The 14,454-nt window shown below is 37.5% G+C and overlaps 1 protein-coding gene and 1 long non-coding RNA gene across 2 annotated transcripts in view; one reads left to right on the top strand and one right to left on the bottom strand.

The window, feature by feature from the left end:
- LOC147577981 (uncharacterized) overlaps positions 1 to 2,973 on the bottom strand; it is a 50,948-nt gene extending 47,975 nt beyond the window's left edge. The window contains exon 1 of the long non-coding RNA XR_015254667.1: positions 2,380 to 2,973. This is a non-coding gene — a long non-coding RNA (uncharacterized LOC147577981). The remainder of the gene's footprint in view (positions 1 to 2,379) is intronic.
- ZSWIM5 (zinc finger SWIM-type containing 5) overlaps positions 2,904 to 14,454 on the top strand; it is a 251,462-nt gene continuing 239,911 nt past the window's right edge. Inside the window, exon 1 of the mRNA XM_086716801.1 lies at positions 2,904 to 3,595. Coding sequence (XP_086572927.1) covers positions 3,001 to 3,595 — 595 coding nt within the window. The 5' untranslated portion in view covers positions 2,904 to 3,000. The remainder of the gene's footprint in view (positions 3,596 to 14,454) is intronic.

Raw genomic sequence — 14,454 nt, 5'->3', positions numbered from 1 at the left:
ACATCATTGAAGTACTGTTTGTAATAATAATAATAATAATAATAATAATAATAATAATAGTAAAGGAAACACCTAATATCCATCATTAGTGAAATACATAAATAATAGCTAACATTTATTGAATACACACCATGTGATGAACACTATTCCATTCAATTCACATATATTAATTACAAACGAACTATTAGGTAAGAACTCTTAATATTCCCATTTTATAAATTTGAAAGCTGAGGCATAGAGGCTTTAAGTCACTTCTTTAAGGTATATATAGCTAACAGTTGTTGCAAATAGGCTTTGAAATAAAATGTGACATATTCTCAAGATGGTATATTTTATAGTGCTTAAAAGGAATGAATAAGATGTTTATCAGTATGCACAGAAAAAAGAAAGGTATCAGTATGATGGGCAGTGTGATACCATTTAATTAACGAAATTAAATTAATTAAACCACTTAATTAAAATACACACAAAACAATGTTACACACATGCACAATTTTAAAATGGACTGCAGCGGTGCCTAGGTGGCTCAGTCCATTAAGCATTTGACTCTTGGTTTCAGCTCAGATCATGATCTCATGGTTTCCTGAGTTCTAGTCCCACATCAGGCTTGGTACTGGCAGCACAGAGCCTGCTTGGGATTCTCTGTCTCCTCTCTCCCTGACCCTCCCTCCATTTGCGAGGTGTCTCTCTCAAAATAAATAAAAGTAAACTTAAAAAAATAAAAATGGACTGCAAACTAAGGTTGTACTTGCTCCTGGGTATGCTATATGAAGGTGGTTAAAGTGGACTTTCAATATATTAAGTAATAATTATTAATTGAGTGGTGAGAACGTGGGTGTAGTTTATGTTATTCTTTGTAATTTTCTATATTTTTTGTGTAATTTTCTATACCGCTTAATGTCCTCAAAATAAAGAAAAAGCACCTTGTTAAATCAAAGTCGTAACAATCAAACTTAACTTCTTTTTTTTTTTTTAAAGTAGGCTCCATGCCTACCATGGAGCCCAATGCAAGGCTCGAACTCACAACCCTGAAATCAAGACCTGAGTTGAGATCAAGAGTTGGATGCTCAACCGACTGGACCCCCCAGAACCCCCCCAACTCAACTTTTAACAAATATGTTTAAGTAAATTTCTTCCTATGTCCCAACTTCTGTTAACAGTATTTACCAGCAGGTGATTAAATCAGAGTAACATACTCATTGACTCAAACAGCAAGCATTTTTTGAGATCTTCCATGTATAAGGGATAGATCCTTTCTTATATAGAAATGGTTTCTGCCCTTACATATCTCCTACATATAGTCTAGTCAGGAGGAAGGGCATTAAAGGAATACTCACCCCTCACAATAAACTGGAAGTTTCAGGAAGGAAAAGAATGAGTGCCATAGAAGTCTATAATTGTGGTTCCAGATTTAAGGAGGAGTAGAGATTTTGCTATTTTGCAACAATTCATTTAGATATTTGCAGGTATAAGTCCATTTACAGGTATAAACAGATATTGAGCACTAACTACACTGAATAAGCACTCGATTTGAAATATCTGTAATTCTTACAACAGTTACACGGACACTATTACTAGTTCCCTTTTACACATCATTTAAGGGAGTCATGACTACATCACACCAGTAGTGATTCATATCCAATTCTGACTCTATAGCCTGTGCTTTTTAATTCTCAGATTATAGCAAAACCAAACGACTTTGGCTCCAGTCTGTCCCCAGTCATTTACTCTCTTCTTATTCTTATACTCTAGAACTCATTCATTTTAAAGGGAGACTGCAATGAAAGGAGCTCTTAATATAGTTCTTGGAACGTTTTAAAGTTGTAGAGGTTAGTCCGTCAGCAAAAAAGAAATAATGAGTGTTCTCGACTGAGCAACAGACTGCTGCTTACAACAACTCAATGCTGTTTATGGAGGAGATAGTGGTGAAGTTGCCGTTCTTAAGCACCCACTATATGCCAAGCAGAGGATAAATTATAGTGAAGAAAACAGAAATGATCCTGGCTGTCACGGAGTTTACATTCAGTTGGGCAGTCATACATTACACAAATATATAAAAATATGTGTACAATTTGTCATAAGTAATACGAAGGTGTAAAAAACTGAGCCAAGTGAGGAACACATGGAAGACCTAATTTAGACTGGAGGCAGGGGATCAGAGGATTCTACCAAAACCACACAAAAAAATTGTTTTGTTTCCTAGGATGCAAGGCGCTAAACCCGCCAAAACGTAGGAGGGTGCAGCTGCCGAGGCGGTGAGATCTTGGCGCCCCACTGTCCAGTCAGGGACTGGTGCGACTTTGCGCGGCTCTGGAGGGGACCGCCGACTTTATTCCACATTATTGTGGCGTGAGGAAAGTTTACATCGCTCCAACTTACCGAATTTTTCGTCTTCCTACCACCTTTCTGCCGGCTCCTCCGCTCGGCCGTGACAGTCTCCTGTCTCATCAATCCATCACAGCAGCCCAATTTTGAACTTTCCCTCTGCCTGTGCCCCGCAAGCCTAGAGCTTCACGGAGGCGACTCGCGGCCTCGCCACTTCACCTTGCCGTACAGTCCACCCCTCTCTGGCCAGGCGGCAGGTGAGCTAGAGGCGCGCGGGCCGGCAACCGTGCCCGGAGCTTCTCGCCCCTAGGTGGCTGTCGGCCCCGCGCTAGCGCTCGGCGCGCGTTCTGGGCAGTCTGCGTCTGGAGCGCGCCGCCGGCCCGCGCTCGCTCACGCCCCGTCTCGCGCTCGCGGCGGCCCGGACAGCGCGCGCCGCCTCACGCTCGTCCTCAGGGCGCCCTCGCCGGCCTTGCGGCGCGCGCACCGGGCCGGCCCAGGCTCCCCACTCGGGCCGGCCGGCTCGCGGGTTTGCTTGCCCCGCCCCCCACCCCGGCGCCGCAGTTGGGCGCTTGCGCGGGGCGCGTGGCCGTGGCCAGGGTCTCAGCCGCAGTCGGTGCCGCCGCTGCTGGTGCCGCCGCTGCCGCCGCCGCCGCCTCAGTCAGTCAGTTCCCAGCAATGGCGGAAGGAGGTGAGCGAGAGGAGCTGCTCTCGCCGTCGCCTGTCTCTCCGGCTAAGCGCCTGTGCTCGTGGCCGAGCCCGCAGGCTCACCACTCTCGCGGTTCGCCTGGGGCGGCCAGCGGCGGGGTTGGGGGCGTCGGCGGCAGCTGCCTGGCCCCCGGGGCCCGCCCCCATCTGCAGCCCGAGTCCTTGCTGGACTGCGCCGCCAAGACAGTGGCAGAAAAGTGGGCGTACGAGAGGGTGGAGGAGCGCTTCGAGCGGATCCCGGAGCCAGTGCAGCGCCGCATCGTCTACTGGTCTTTCCCGCGGAATGAGCGGGAGATCTGCATGTACTCCAGTTTCCAGTACCGGGGCGGCCCCGGCGCCGCAGCCGCTGGCGGCGCCGCGGGGGCTTTGCCGGCCGAGGAGGGGCCGCCGCCGCCCCCCGGGGCCGCAGCTCCGACCAGCTCCGCCCCTGGGGCAGCAGTGGCGGGGGCGTCCCCTGGGCTGGGCACAGCGGCGGGAGCGGCGGGCAGCGGCGGCGAGGCGCTGCCGTTCCGCCGGGGCATTCGTCTGCTGGACAGCGGCTCGGTGGAGAACGTGCTGCAAGTCGGTAGGTGCTAGCCCGGCCCCTCTCTGGTGCCTGGCCTTCTTTTCCGCAGGTGCCTTCTCTCTGCACGAGCCTGGGGCCGAGATTCCGCCTCTCTGCCCAACTCCTGTCCCTCTGCCGAAGGACACACTAGTCACATAAAAAACTTTTCTCAACATTTCTTTCAGGTCCACTGCTGCTCTTTCCCCCACTCGCCCTCTACCCCATTTCTTTTTGTTTGAAGAGCAAATAGATCTCTTTTTTACTCTTAATTCTACACCCCACACCAAAGGCAAAAGGATGGGGAGGAATGCCTTTTGGGATGCAATAATTTCAGAAACGCGTTTTTCTAATTTAAGTTTAGAGAGAAGAGAATTCTTAGTGAATCTGGAGTAAGCAGTCTTACAGGGACTGTTTGAGGGGCAGGCTGTCAAAGGCAATCTGTATTCTTAGCAGATTGAAGCTGGTCATAATTAACTTTAAAATTGGAAAAACATCAACAAATACTGTGCATTTCAAACAGTTAAAATTATCAGCTTTAATATTTTTTTTCCCCCTGGACCAGTGGTACTTTGGAATCTAGGCTGCGGACTTAACAATAACCGAAGATGGAAATGTGACAGCTCTCTTCTCCACACCCCCACCCAAGGAAAAAAAAAAAAAAAAAGCCACACAATCTGGAGTGGGGGTGGGGTCTGTCTTCCTTGTCAGACTAGGGTAAATCAAAAGCTAGTCACGTTGGGTTTTTCAAATGCTTCTCATTTAACAAGTCTTCGTATTTGATTTCGTTTTATCTTTTTGTTTGTGGGAAAGTGAAAAATGCTTTCCTTTCGTTTACTCCTCTGGATCTTCTAGTCAATTTGTTAATTTTACTGAATATACAAATACAGTAGCAGACCTGATTTGTAGAATGGTTAGGGAGAAAGGGGTAAAATGACATTGTTTAACATTGAATTGCTGTGTGGAAAATAAAAAAAAAAAACAGCGTTTTTTTTCTAATTCGAATTATTGTAGCATTCTGAAAGTGTACATTATGCATTTTATTGTACAGTATATGCTCATATTTATTGAAAAAAATACTGATTTTTGAAAGGAGTTGGAGAAAGGTTGTTTTTAGAATTAAATAAGCACAGGAGAACACACACATACCCCAAACATCTAGCTCTCTTTTCCCCAGGTAAAACAAATATATTTGAATTTTTTTTTCTTTTGGAGAGTGGTGCATTGTGTTTCATATAAAGTAATCTACTTCTGGTTATTGAGAATCATTGAATCCTGTGTTTCGTTTTAAAACAACAGTGTACTACAGTTTGTTTTGCAAATGTGAAATGTTAATTTATCTAAATTTGTGTCAGAATACAGTGACAGTGAGAAAGTTTTGTTTATTTGGAATAAGGCTAGCTAGTCCTTTGTGCATTTGTATTTTTGAAAGTATGAGTTGAATAATCAGACATGTAAAGTGTATAGCTTTATTTAGTGCTGTTATATTGAAAACATGAAAGTGAATATATTTATTAGTCTGTAAACTTTATTTGTATGAGTTTAGATCAGTTAACTTTTAAGATTCTTGTTTAAAATATTTTAAATTGAAAAACATCAATTTAAGTGGTCATTTTATAGTAAGAGATGGATTTGAAAGAATTTTCAAACTTGAGGGGCAAATGAGAGAGAGGAAGAGTTTTAAAGAGCTATGTATTTTGTAAGTGGCTATAATGTATTCCAAATGAAATCAATTTTGTGGGTGATCCAGCTCTTGTTTAAATCAGATATTTTTGTTTCATAATATGATAGTTGGCATGCTTATTGGAGGGATGAGTAAGATAGTTTTGGGGTCTGGAGAGAAGACACATAAGCATATTTTCTGATTCTCTGTGGATTTCATAGATGAAGGTAGGAGAATGAATTAATTACTTTTAGGTAATGCTATTTGAGAACCATGAACTGGGTAATCTTTATTTTTCTTACCTTAATTTATGCTAATGAGTGTGAAAGAGAAGGATATTCCATTCTGTAACATTTTGAGTGTTGTATCTTGTCATGAATCACCTTTTAATATGTAAAATTAAGACTCATCCCTCATCTTTTAAATTTAAAGTGTGAGAATGTGACTTAATCTAGATGATAGGTTTTCTAAAAGTATTGCCAAGAGATGAATGAGAAAGTGATTTGTATATAGTAATCATATTTTTCAGTTTATAACTTCAAGTTCAATTTAATTACTCGGTGGTGCTAATTTAAACATTCTACGTATTTCCTTGTTGTTTGTCAGCCATAGTTATGACCTCAGAATTGGCAAGTTACTAAAGGCTGATGCTTTAAAAGGAAGGAAGGTAGGGTATTTTTATAAGAATATTCTTTTAAGGAAAAGATTCATAAGGGGATTTAAGTGGAGAAAACAAAATACCTTAAAATAAAAATAAATAAAATTTAAAAATGAACAGCACAACACAAAACAAAAATTTTGAAAGAAAATGGACAGTAACAAAAAGACTTGTGCAAAGAGTAGGCATATTACATTCTGTAACTTCTGATTAGTTTCCACATGGAATCTGGTTATGGGAAGTCATGGACTCATTGAAAAGCAATTTTTCTGTAGAAAGCTTTAGATTTTGAATCAGAACTTAAACTTTCCCAGCTTGATGTAAACAAATGGGAGAACTATAGATTGTTATGCTCAAAGGATACATTTCTTCTGCATAACAGTACTGAATCAAAAGTATTGTTCCTTTTAAAGAGGGAAAATTGTAAATCAGTCTTTTCATGGACATCTGTAAATTAAAGCCGTGTGAATAGACTTACAGTCTGATCTCTCAGTATTATGAAGGTAATAGAGTTCAGATGTTTTAAGCATTTGCATTTTTAACCTGTTTAAGAAGCGCATGGAAATTAGCAGTAGTATAAACTTTGGGAAAATACTTAATTCAGGAGTCTGCAGATGGTATAAGAACGGGATGACTATAATTTACTAAGAGTTTTAAGATGTTGACCCATTTTTTGCAATTCATCATATTTTAAATTAATTTCTCTGTATTTGATAAGACTTAATAGGTTTACCAAATCATACTAAGTTTTCTTCTCAGGGAAATCCAAATTGGTTGAGAAAAAGGGGGTCTTTGGGTGGTCTGACAATGCTCTATCACTGAACCTAGGTTGTAGTCATTGGATATTCACCTTATACTAATTCCTTTTGCTGTTTTAAAGCATTAACAGTTTTTATTTCTTAAATGCAGAAATATTTGTTTGGATATTTAGATTTTAAAAAATTGGGTAAAGGGCATGCAAGGTCCTTCTGTGCTGGTGTATCTTAATTATATAAATTCTTATATGTTATTACATATTTTATATATATTATATATTAATGTGTTATAAATTATATATTTATACAGAAATTTTCATAGGACAGTTGACTTTAACAAAACCCTATATTTTTAGCCCATACATTTTCTAGTAAGTATAATTTGCCCTTGGATAGTCTTCAAGACTAGAGTCACGATGCTATGTACTACCTTATGTGGAAGAAGTATAATTACAAAGACAATAATAATTAAAAATTCCATTTCAGGAAGTTTTTCAAAGCTTAAATGTCAAGTACTAGGTTTATAATTATGAGTACTTGTACATTATGAATAAACTATGAAATTTTTCTATAGTACAACTTTTGTGAAATGCATTTGTAACAAGTATTACAGTTGTTGATTTTTATAATTTGCTTGATCTGTATTATTTGGGGGAACAGAAGATATCCTCACCTAAAAAGCTTTATAGCATTGTGTGTGAGTTAGAGTAGCTATAAAATCATAATAAAACTTCATGTGGGGAAAAATGACTTAATTTGTATTTAAGCTGTTCCAGCACAGAATGCAGCTGCCTGCCTTTATGGGATAAGTGGTAAATTTTTTAAGAGTAGAAACTTACCAAGCTTTAAAATCACATCACTTTTTTTTTTAAGCATTGAGTTCTCTCCTTCCCTAACACATCACACAAACGTCTTAATATTTAATAAATGTTTTTTGAATAGTGAAGGTTAAGAATGGACTTCTCAGTGTTATAAAATTAAAAAAAAAGAGTGAAGCCTGAATTTTTAGTATTTGTGTGGTATTAGAAGATGTGGGGAAACTTTATACTATACTTGTGCATATTAAACTGATAGCATTAAGTGGTACAAATATTACATGTGTGTATCTCCTGTGTTGACCATCTGTTTTGTGTGAAGAATGGTAACTTATCAATTTCTTTAAAAAAAATTTTTTTTAAACGTTTATTCATTTTTGAGAGACAGAGTATGAGCGGGGAAGGGGCAGGGAGAGAGGGAGACACAGAATCCAAAGCAGGCTCCAGGCTCCGAGCTGTCAGCACAGAGCCCCATGTGGGGCTCGAACTTACGAACTGTGAGATCACAACCTGAGCCCAAGTCGGACGCTCAACTGACTGAGCCACCCAGGCACCCCATTTTCTTCAAATGAAAGCTTTAGAGGAATTCTTATTAAGGGTGATTTTTCTCAAAGAGATCTTTAGATTAGAAAGATAATGAATAAACTAAAGATAGTGGAATTTACTTTAGAGATTATCTCTATTTCAGGAATTAAAGCAAAATATTATTGAAATGTGAGTACAAAGTCTAAATTTTGAAGTGAAAGGGCTAGAAATTTATTTATGCATATGTGAAACAATTTCATTTCTCTTGTTTAAACATTGGCAATTAAAAATCAAGATATTAACTGTCAGTATTCTATTGATGATGGTTATGTGAATATATGTAAGGGCGTTGAAATATATAGAAGTATACCCAAAAAGCCAATCTTACTGTATTGTACCTTAGAAAATAATTTTTAAAAATCAAGGCATTAATATATCAGTAAATTAAAGTGTAAGAGAGATACTGAAAATACTGTATTAGTTTCTTATGGCTGCTGTAACAAAGAACCACAAACTGGGTGGCTTGAAACAACACAAATTTTACTGTCTCACAATTCTAGGGGCCAGAGGTCTGAAATCAGGATATATTAAGGGCCATGCTCTGTCTGAAACCTATGGGGGATTCCTTTCTTAGCTTCTTCTTAGCTTCTGGGGGTTTGCTGGCATTCCTTGGCATGTAACTCTAATCTCTGCCTTTGTTGTCACATGGCAGTCTTCCTGTGTTTCTCTGTCTTCACATGGCCATTTTATAGGGATAGCAGTCATATTGGATTAGGGGCCCACCCTACTCCAGTATGACCTCATTTTAACTAATTATATGTGCAATGACCCTATTTCCAACTAAGGTCACATTCTGAGGAACTGGGGTTTAGGAACTTCAACATACCATTTTTGGAGGGACATAATTCAACTTGTAACAGCTTCTCATACTTATTTCTTATTGCATAACAGAGTTTCATGTGAATTTTAAACTTTTTTACATTGGATATGTCTTAAATTAGAAATCACCACATTCGTTTTATTAGATAAGCATTATTTCAGTTTAATTGATTGAATTTGCATGATTGATTATTTAGTATTTTTAGTATATGTGGAACTTTTTCCTGACAAATAGGCGGTTGTTTAAAGGTTAAACCTGTCATTCTTTATAAAAAAGATGACTGTGAAATATAGTACTCAGGGTATACATGCATGGGTGAACAGATTACTGTGGTATTTTTTTTCCATGCATATCGTTTATAACTTGTTTTTGGAAATAGGTAGCCCTGACAGCATATGAATCTTGTCTTAATCAGTTTCTAAACCCCAAGTTAATACAGTTTAGGATTAGTGTTTAATATTGGAAATAAACTGCAGTCCATTCCAGATCACTTTTATGTGAACTTTCTACCTTGTAGTTTATTTACAGCTTATTTCTTTCCTGATAAAGGCAGCATGTTTCTTGGCCACTTTTAGCTTATCATCGAACTAGTATGTCAGGGAAATCATACTCACTTTAACATTAGTTTTAGCATTATATTGCCATATGCTTAATTACTCTAATACTTTTTATAATCGTGTATAGCCAACTGATTAGTTTCTGGTTTTCGGTATTGAAAAAAATTGCCCCCTTAGAAGGTATAATGATATGCTATAAGTTGGTGTTCAATAAGTGTTTATTGAATAAATGAGTAGGGGCATCTGGGCGGCTCAATTGGTTGAGCATCTGACCTCAGCTCAGGTCGTGATCTTACGGTTGGAGAGTTTGAGCCCTGCATTGGGCTTGCCGCTGTCAGTGTGGAGCCCCCTTCAGATCCTCTGTCCCCATCTCTCTCTGCCCCTTCCCTGTTCACACTCTCTGTTTTTCTCAAAAATAAATAAACATTGAAAAAATAAATGAGCAAGTAGTTATATAACCTTCTTATATTTATGTAGTATGGGCATATTCCTTCATTGATTTATTCATATGTAATGGGAGCCTAGGAGATATACTGGAATTTCTGGATGTTTCTGATTTTTTAAAACATTACATACATTACCCTTGAGGGGTGCCTGGGTGGCTTAGTTCATTGGGTGCCCGACTTCAGCTCAGGTCATCATCTTGTGACTCTTGAGTTTGAGCCCTGCGTCGGTCTCTGTGCTGACAGCTCAGAGCCTGGAGCCTGCTGCAGATTTTGTGTCCCTCTCTTGCTCTGCCCCTCGCCCGCTAATGCGCGCGCCTTGAAACTTATTATTAACTAGTTCTTGATTCATTCATTGAATATTTAGTCACTTGTTTTGTGTAAGGCTCAATAAATAATTGTTTACCTGTTTTTAATGGACATCATTGGAAAATATTTTGTATTTTCCCACCTTAGAATACAAACTCAAGTTGGACACTAAAGCCTAAGCTTCTAAGGTTGCCATCTTTATATAGGTGGGTGGTTTCTGAGTGGGTACTTGACTCTAAGAGATTCTCTGAAACCTATTTTTGAAAAGTTTTATGTGTACATGTTTTTTGGTCATTTGCTTTTTTCCTGTTATAATGGAGTGATGATGTATGCAAGGCAGTATAACATTGTTACCTTCTTTAAAAATAAACTATTAAGGGACATCTAGGTGGCTCAGTTGGTTGAGTGTCTGACTTGAGCTCAGATCATGATGTTGTGGTTTCTGAGTTTGACCCCCACATCGAGCTTGCTGCTATGACCCTGTCATCGCAGAGCCTGCTTCAGATCCTCTGTCCCCCTCTCTCTGCCCGTTCTCTGCTTGTGCTCTCTCAAAAATAAATAAACATTAAAAAAATAAATAAAAATAGACTATTGAATCAGAAGATGAAATATCTTTAACCCTAATGATTTTCTTGTCTTAAAAACAGTGGTTTGTATACTTATTATCATTTACTTCTTAGGGAAATGCAAATTAAAACCTAAGGAAATATGACTACACACACGCTAGTATGGCTAGAAATAAAAGACTGACAATACCAGGACTAGGAACGATATGGGGCAACTAAGAACTCTCTTACATTATTGGTAGGGATGCAAACTGATACAGTCACTTTGAAACACAGTTTCTTATAAAGTTAGTCATACACTTAATCATAAGATTCAGCAACCCCATTCCTAGATATTTACTTAGAGAAATGAAAACATCTGTTTATAAAAAGACTTATACTTGAATATTCAGAGCAGCTTTATTCAGGATAGCCCTAAAATGGAAACAAACCAAATATCTCTTAGATGGGTAAATAAATAAACTGTATATCCATACAATGGAATACTATTCAGCAATAAAAAAGAACAAACTACTGATAGCCTAGAAGCATGATGAATCTAAAAAGCATTATGCTAACTGAAAAGAGTACATAGAATACAGTTCTGTGTATATGAAATTTTAGGAAGCCCAAAGCTATAGTGATAGAAACTAGAAAAGTTGTTTGCTAGGGTATAGGGTAGTAGAGTGTGAGGAAACCTCTTTGAGTGATGGAAATGTTCTATATCATGATCATGGAGTGGTTACATGACTTATTTATTTGTCAAAACTTACTGAATTTCGTACACTTAAAGTTGGTAAATTTTATTGGATGTAAGTTGTACTTCAAAAAATCTGATTTTAAAGGAAAGACTAATGGGTTTCAACCTTGGTTTCACATTAGAATCACCTGAGGAGTTGTTTTGTTTTTTTTGACAGTGTCCATGCAGGACTCATCCTAAATTAATTAAATCAGAATCATTTGAGAATGAGGATTGAACTTCAGAATTTTAAAAAGCTCCTAGATAGTTTTACATACAGTTGAAAAACACTGCTGTAGAAAAAGGATTATTTTTTTCAGTGTTATCAATGTTTTAAAACTTTTTATTGGCAATCAAAACATTGATATTTATTACACAAATGCTACGGGCCATGCCCACTTTCTTTTCTACTGCAATCTGTTCTGTTTTACCTATCTTTAGGTTTATTAATGGATTTCAAGGAAAATCATTATTCTCTTGCCACTTAAAGATTGTGTGCCTGTGTTTTGGAAAGGTTTTATGCAAAAGTATATAAATTCTTTGTCACTGTCACCATCAAAAGACACTTGTATAAATGTAATGCCAGTGTATAATTTTCTTCATGTTTATTCACTTATTCATTCATGAAGCTTATATTTAACATTTTATAACGTTCTGTGCAAAATAGAACATGATTTCTGTATTTAAGGAGTACATAGTTTAGTGTAGAGTACACGTATAAAATAACATTTAATACGATGTTTTGTATAATAGAGGTAGTTACTATGGAGCCAAAGAGTAGGAAGTGATTAACTGAGGAAATGGGGGCAGTTAGATATATTGCTATATTTTGATATTCCAATTATAAGAAACAAATATTTTAATAAAGATTAAATTATCTAATATTATAATAAAGATTGAAAACATGATTTATTGCTTATGTTAGATAAATCCTTCATGAAATTTCTTCTTCTATGCCCTGTAATACTCTAGTCCATAGTGATTTAACAGAGTAACTTTGGCAGGCAGAAAGATGACAAAAATATTAACAGATATTAATCCTTTTTTCTCAGAATAAATTTTACAGATTTCTGTCTTTAGAATAGCTTTGTTATCTTCATATAATCCCTTTTCTTCCTTTTTCTTTTTTTTTTTTTAAATATTGCTTCTGGGGCACCTGGGTGACTTAGTTGGTTGAGTTGGTTTTGGCTTGGGTTGGAGTCTTACTGTCATGAGATTGAGCCTGATGTCAGGCTTTGTGCTGGGCGTGGAACCTGCTTGGGGTTCTCTCTCCCCCTCTCTCTGTCCTCTTCCTGCTTGCATGTGCATGCCTGTGCACATGCACTCTCTTTCTCTCAAAATGAATGAATGAATGAATGAATGAATGAATGAATGAAAAGTTTAAAAATATTGCTTCTTTTAGGTATGCATGTATGATAGAGCTAATCAGCAAAATGGATTTGGTCTATCCATTCATTATTGGTGGTCTGTAAGCAACAAGGAAGTATATTAGGTCTTTGAAAACCTTGAAGATAATTGTATTGTTTCCCCTATTCATTTGTGGTTTTATTGAATGGAAGCCTATAGCATTAATACATTCGGGAAAAGCCTGCCTGTGTTTATTTTGCTTGAATATGTCAATACCTGATAAACTGACATGACTGGCAAGCATCACTTACATATGATGTTGTTAGTGATATAAAATTCTTCTTCACATTATGGTTCCCTATTGTGAAAAAATAATCTTGCTAATTTTTTCTTTCACTCAATATTGTATTATTGTACTCTTTGCTATTGTATATATTTGCATGTATCTACCATATATATTATTAAATATATTACCTAATGTGATATATGGTATATATTATATGATAATATATATTATTACATATCTACAGGAACTTTGTAGCAGGTAGCCTTAGAATTCTGTCTCCTCACTATGTCTGTTTTATCACCTGTAAATGGACAGAATGATGATACCAACCATTGTTTTGAGAGTAAATTAATTAATATGTAAAATATTTAGAATAGGGCCCAGCACTTATTAGGTGCTATATAAATATTTGCTATAATTAACATACTGCAATTAGTGAAAGTATTCTGTGTTTGTTACCTTACCTTCTTCAACCTTTTCCCCACCTCTGAAGCCTTTTTAATGTGACTTGTGCTCTCACTCACTATATTAAAATTGATCCCTTAAAGGTCACCAGTGAACTCATGATTGCCAAACACAGTTTTCTTTTAACAGTCTTCATCCTTCATAACCTTTGTATAGAATTTTCTGTAGTCTATTGCACCGTCCTCTTGAAATGCTTCTTCCTAGATTTTAGTTTTACTTTACCATTCTGACTTTCTTTCTGCCTTCCTTCTTTTTACTCTTACCCGACAAAAATAGGATGTACCTTTTTACCCCAAGCTTTCTAATTTAGCAATCTTATTTATTTCTATAGCTTCTGTTACTTTTTTATGAACACAAGATAGCATCATATAATGTAGTGGCTTAAATTTTGTTTAAAGCAACTCTACTCATTTTCAAATTAAATCTTAGATGGCATTTCAGTTTTTGCCATAGAAATATTGAGCTATTTGGGGCATTGGGGAGGGGCCCACAACTGTGTCAGCTTGGCCAGCTGGTGCTTCTTTTTGCCTCTGTGGAGCACTTCCAAATAATAATCTTGGGATTTGAAGTCATGAGACCTGCCTTAGGGGTCTCATCTGTAAAAGTGTCAGGATTTTTGTGAGCTTTTAAATAAACTAATATGCGTGGAAGTACTGTATAAATGTCACTGTGCAAATAATATGACCATTGAATCTATGTTGTTGTTTCTCCCTCTGGAATTCAAGATCAGCAGGTTTATTTGCCTGTTAGACATTTCTAAATAGATACCTTACTAGCCACTGAAAGTCAAAATGTCTGATAAGGTATTAATGTCCAGAATATATTAAGAGCTTCTACAACTCAACAACAAAAAACAAACAACCTGATTATGATTTAAAAGTGGGCAAAAGAGTTGA

This window comes from Puma concolor, chromosome C1 (assembly GCF_028749965.1).
Source record: "Puma concolor isolate L17-30 chromosome C1, mPumCon1.1.hap2, whole genome shotgun sequence".
In the NCBI taxonomy this organism is placed as follows: Eukaryota; Metazoa; Chordata; class Mammalia; order Carnivora; family Felidae; genus Puma; species Puma concolor.
This window is presented reverse-complemented; position numbering and strand designations above follow the sequence as displayed.